This window comes from Camellia sinensis, chromosome 11, assembly GCF_055761805.1.
Source record: "Camellia sinensis isolate YWXY chromosome 11, ASM5576180v1, whole genome shotgun sequence".
Classification (NCBI taxonomy): domain Eukaryota; kingdom Viridiplantae; phylum Streptophyta; class Magnoliopsida; order Ericales; family Theaceae; genus Camellia; species Camellia sinensis.
In genome coordinates, this window is record NC_138971.1 from 9,196,035 (window position 1) to 9,202,130 (window position 6,096).

General features: G+C 35.8%; 1 protein-coding gene across 9 annotated transcripts in view; it reads right to left on the reverse strand.

Moving 5' to 3' along the window:
• Nucleotides 1-5,864, reverse strand: part of LOC114268310 (lysine-specific demethylase JMJ27) — a 64,208-nt gene extending 58,344 nt beyond the window's left edge. For 5 of the 9 annotated variants that reach the window (XM_082893558.1, XM_082893560.1, XM_028209464.2 and 2 more), the window contains exons 1-2: nt 5,525-5,864; nt 5,290-5,405 (exon numbers count right to left, since the gene is read on the reverse strand). In XM_082893558.1, coding sequence (XP_082749684.1) covers nt 5,290-5,405; nt 5,525-5,686 — 278 coding nt within the window. In that variant the 5' untranslated portion in view covers nt 5,687-5,864. Of the gene's footprint in view, nt 1-3,182; nt 4,909-5,289; nt 5,406-5,524 lie in introns of those variants that run through there. The other 4 variants (XM_028209458.2, XM_082893556.1, XM_028209457.2 and 1 more) reach the window with 4 other exon arrangements.
• Between the last annotated feature and the right edge of the window lie 232 nt (nt 5,865-6,096).

Consider the following 6,096-nt stretch of genomic DNA (forward strand, 5'->3'; position numbering starts at 1 on the left):
TCTCATATATTATAAAAGACAAAATTCAGTATGGTTAATCATGAAATCAAGGGTTTATGTGGATAGTGACATATTTCTCGGGAAGTTATAAAAGTAAGAATTCCTTTCAATTTCAAAAAATCAAATGTTTCGTCAATTTCAAAAGTTGTCTTCATAGGCCACATAGAAAAGCAGCCACAATGATTTCACAGCCCCTAAACGAAATCGAAAAAAATCTCCCCTTTGCAGGTCATAATCCTTAAAGCACTAACTCCCATTTTATAATGGAAAGATAAAAATACAAAATGTTTTAATAATGGATGACCGCCAGTGCATCACTGTTGTCATAGGAACTACAATCCTGTTTTGTATTGAATGGAATAAACAAAGGAAAATAACGTGATGGTGGTAAATGGGGCAAAATATAACAAATGAATGGAAACATTTTAAAAATTACAGCAACAATGGAAGAATAAAAAAGATTACAAAATCAAGAAATCTTGAGACAGATGGATCAAGGCTCTGTTTGGTTTACCTCTCAAATCATGATTCCAACCCCATGTTTGATTAGAATTTTCAAAATATGATTCCAAATCACATTTCAAAACACATTTGAAAACATGTTTGGTAAACCAGAGAGTTTTTGAATTTTTGGTCTACCTAGTGGTCCGCCCGGACATCCTTCCGGACAGTTTTTGAATTTTTTGGTCTACCCGGTCGTCCTCCCGGATGTCCGGCCGGTTGACCGGAATAGTACATTTTTTTTTTTTGTTGCAATTAGCACATGTTATTTGAAAAAAAAAAATTATATTTGTTTTTGATATTTTTTAAAGCACTAGTTGAGTGTTTTTTTTAACAAGAAATAATATATTTTTTTAATATTTTAAATAAAACAATATTTTCGATATTTTTTTAATTTTTTAAATAAAAAATTTATTTTTTTCAATAATTATTTTTTTGAATTGAATTTTAAAAAGAGTTTGGTTATGAACTTTGAATAGAATTTTCAATAGAGTTTTAAGTTGTATATGTGGTTATGAGTTATAAGTTTTTGAATTAAGTTTTGAAAACTCTTTTCAAAACTCATAATCAAACAACTTTTCTTATTTCAAAACTCTTTTCAAAACTCATAACCAAAGAAATTTCTCTTTTCAAATCATAATTCCAAAACTTACAAACTCAAAATATAACTTCACACTCAAATCATAATTCTAAAACTAAACTAAACGCTACCCAAATTGCCATTTGTATCTTTCATTTTCTTCTCCAAACTATACCTAGCCCCGTCCTCTACCCTCCCTCACCACTTCCCCACCCACCCCCAACAATCGTCCACTCCTTCCCCACTCATTCTAGTTACCCCCACCCCTTCCCCATCCATTCTTGTCACCCCCGCTACTCCCTCACCCACCTCTACCACCCCCATTTAACCCAACATCCTAGTCAACCCAAAACGTGGCCATAAGGACCACCTAAAACCCTTCAGCCACTCCCCGTTGTCACCCCGCACCCCCTTCCTTTGTTGTAGTTAAAACCAGCAATGTGCAAGTCTAATATGTGCAGGGTGCAAATTGTGTGGGGTTGTACACACTTGTCACTTGCACCCTGCACATATTCCACTTGCACCTTACTGGTTTTTTAGCAGTGAGGGAGAGGGGGTGTGGGGTGGCGACAAGAAGGGGCTAGAGAGGTTTAGGCAATTCTAGTGGCTAGGGTTTGGGTCAACTAGGGTGTTGAGTTGGATGGGGATGGTCTAGGGGTGGCAGAGGTGGGTGGGGGAATGGATAACGGAGCAGTGGGGTTGACCATAATGGGTAGGGGAGGGGTGGACAAGTTTCGGGATGGATGGGAAGTGGTGGTGAGAGAGGGCAGAGGAAATGGTGTGAAGGAGGGCGAAAGAAGTGGCTAGGGTTGTTTGGAGAAGGAAATGAAAGAGACGAGCAATTCGGTCATTTTGTCTCAAGATTCCCTACTTTTGTCAATTTTTTGATTCTTCTATTGTTGCTGTAAATTTCAAAAAGTTGCCACTAATTTTAAGCATTTTACCCAATTTACAATTGTCACATTATTTTCCCAATAAAAAACAGCAATCCAATTTTCCATAGCTTGGAAAATGGCCCAAGTCTAATTGTTCTCAATAAGTAGAGATAAAATAAAAAATAAAAAAACATTTCAAATCAATTCGATGAATATACCACTCATTTATAGTACAAGCCAAAAAACAAAATGAAATATAAACTAGTCATGGTATAGGGATACAAACATCGCTTTATCATCTCCCAAAAATTGAAAAACCATGCGTAAAGATCCTAACTAAAGCCTTCAAAATCTCAGCAATTTAATAACAATGACACCAACTGACGAACACATAATGACAATCAACCACCAATATATTGACAAAAATGAGATATAAACAAGTCACTAACAAAGATTGCAGTTGAATTTGGTTCAAATATCCAAGAAGACCATTTTTTGCCAAATTAAATACTTTAACTTGAACAAAGAGTCATGATTCTGAAAGCTCATGGTAACTACATACGGCATTTTATAAATTAAAAGTTGCACTACCAAACATTTATTAGAGACCCAAGAACAATTGTTACTGCTTATACCATCTAAAAGCTCTTCCCAGAAACACACCAATTAACATGGAACTCTGTTAAATGATTACATCTACATTCGTATTGTGTTTACGTGCATTCATGTCTTCATATTTTAACAAACAAAATACAATAGAAACACACAAGAAAAGAACCAACACATTCATAGTCTATGATGCAGAATGTAAGAAGCTCAAGAAAGACTAAATTTAAAGAAGTGGAGATATTTGAACATTGGCATGATTTCATAAAAAAACTGATAGGAAATCTTATATAATAAAGTTTCTAGTATTGTTAAAGTCTTACTTTATGATTATTATGTTTTCTAGTATTTTTAGATCAGGGGTATTTTGGTAATTTTCATATTTGCTGAAATGGGCTGCAGGGACGCCTATGGATTGTCTTAAGGGTCAAGTTAATTGATTGTTATTTCTATTTCTTGTTTGGTCTTAAATTGGTTTTAAAAGTCAACGTAGTTCTAGTAGTTTTCTTTTTTTGTTCTATTTGGTTTAGAAAGTCCCCTAATTCTAGATATATATATATATATAATCGATAAATAAAGAATAAATTTATTAGAAAAAGCATCAAGATGAAAAAACTTACTAGACAAAGCAACCAAAAACTTATTCTTCAAACAAGGCACTGGGGTTGTTATTCCTTGAAAAAATCGCCGATTACGCTCCAACCAAGCCATCCACAACACAAAGGCACCAAAAACCAAACTTTCCGACGCCTTTTTCCCCACCTGACCCCCCACTCCACACCTTGATGCAGGCCAAGACTGCTCTCGGCCTGCATCACACCTCCTTCACAGTCCCCTATTGCACCCAATCCAAACCAACCACTGCAAAAATCAAATCCCAAAGCTAAAATTTCACAGCGCAATGAAGAAGAAGATGTGACACAGACTCCGCATCTGACAACACAAAACAAAAAATCATGTGCTGCTTATAATTTAATAGAATTGATATTTTAGAGAATTTTTCGAGTTTTCGAAGCTTCATTATAGAATGTGTGATGTAATCAAACTCAAGGTGTAATACCTAAGGGAATCTAGGAATGATTCCTAGATCTTTCTTCTTCTTCTTCTTCTTCTTTGTGCACATACCCTAGTTACTATTCTCAAGTTACTATTCACAGCCAACTAAACGTGCACTTGTCAACGTTAAAACCCTATCCAATCATCCCTAAATCAACCCTAATCCCTTCCCCTACCTACTAATCTTCAATTTAACCCTTAAAACCTTAAATTACTAACTATTTAGGCCCTCAAATAACGTTTGTTTTTCAAAATCTAGCATTGTCCTACATCAATCTAACTCAAAATGTTCACAAGAACCAGTAATAACCATAACAATTGCACCAAAATAATGAAATTCAATGCTTCGGATGGATTTAATCTATTTGAGAATCCAAGAGAGAAAAGAACATAAACTATTTGTTACATTAAGAGAGAAAATAAAATAAAAGAAAAGATTGTGTTTCTCGCCCTCTTATTTGGTTAAGCTAAAGAAAAAAGAAGAGAAAGGATATAGATTTCTCTACATATAAAATTTATATTAGAAAAAAGGAACAAAAAACTACACAAGTTGTTTTATCAAAATAATCTTTTATGTTTTTATTTCTTTAGTATCTGGCATGGACAATTTTGGTATTATAAAAAGTTAGTAACCACCCATTTCTGGGACCTATTTGCACACCACATATCTTCTCGATTCATACCATTTCTTCAATTTTTTAATTACCATTGTGTCCCTCAAACAAATTTTCAAAATATCCTCACTGTCTATTCTCACACACCCATCATCTTCTACTTGAAAGCCTAATCAGCCACCCCCTCCTCACCTTGCTGAAAACTGTTGTTGCCGCCAGCATTACCAATGTCAACCACCAGTTCCAATCACCATTGCACTACCATCCACCCATCCCCGCCACCATCAGCCTTTGCCACCCTATCCCAGTGCTTTCCCACCCATTCTTTCTCTCTCTTTGTTTGCAATTTGTGGGATTGGGGTGGTGGCATTGGCAAGGAGAGCTGAAGGTGGTGACATTGGCAAGGGAGGGCAGGGCAGGGGGTGGCAAATGAGAAGAGGCGATAAGAAAGGAGAGAGGCTGGAGAAGAGGTGATGGAGGTGGGGAAGGGGCCAGGCAGGGATTGGTGGAGGAGGGAAGGGGATTGAGGAGAGGTGATGTGGAAGGGAGGGTGTTAGGAAAGGGTGGCGCTGGTGACAATGGATGGCAGGTGGTGGTGGCTAATTGGTTAGGGATAGGGTTGAAAGTTTGGGGATAATACTGTGGAGATTAAAAACACAAAAAATTAAATTTATATCAAAAAATAAATTAAATTAAATAATGTGCATGTGAACCTGAGTAATTGTGTGAACTGAGACAATGTGGGGTATGCAAATAGAAGTAGGCCCATTTCTTTTCTGCCCCAATATCTACACTTTTGAGATTCATAGAGTGAGTTTTAACTTCAACCAGTTTCTCTCCATTTATTTCCATTTCCCTCATTTCTAACCTCTTAATAATCCAAACAGCTGATTAATTTTTTATTTTCTTTTTCTTTTTCCTTCATATCACTCCATCCAAACAAGCTGTATAATAATAATAATAATAATAATAATAATAATAATAATAATGCCTTGCAAAAAAATGTAGTCAGAGTGAATAAAAACAATAACAATAAAATAAAGTAATAAGTTAATACCATCTGGTTAAGCAGGTAACACAAAATCTTTTGGCTCTACACCTCTGGCACCGAACAACCCGTCCTCTGTCACTCCTTTGGCACTGATGACACATCAATGATTCGATTTTCTTCCCCTGCTTCATCCAAAATCATAAATCACACACACACACAACAACAGCGAAATACACAGATAATTAAAAGTAATAATAAAATTAAAGTACAGAACCAGATGACAAGTTTGAATTTCGCTCACATTCTTGTCAGGCTTCGACCCCGGAGTCGGAGTCGGTGCCGGAGGCTGGCCTACGCCTAGCCTCGGACTGATGGGGTTAATAATGGCAGCTTGTTCTCGATTACTACCACCGCCATGACCACGCTGCTGCTCTGCTGATAAACCCTTATTGTTATTTCCCATCGCTTTCTACCTTTGTCCACCCCCTTTCTTGCCCTTCTTTCTCAGTTAACAAACAAGCCCAGATTTTCTGGCCAATTTCCCTGATTACGCCATTTTCAAAACTTCAGTCCCACTCTAAGGCGTGTTTTTTCTTTTATTGCCATCAAAGCCGTTTTCCAGAACACGGCTTCACCAATGCCGTTTTTAGTCAATAAAAAATTAAAAATAAATAGCTCAATGAAAACGGCTCATTTTTACTTAAGGTATAATTAAATTTGAGTTAATTAAAAATAATTTTACTAAAAACGTTTTTAGTAAAAAAAAAAATTTGTCATTTATATTTTCAACATAAATATTGATTGCTAATATTAATTTTAAAAAATAAAATGGTGTTTGGAAAACCGTTTTATAATACGATTTTTGTAAAACCG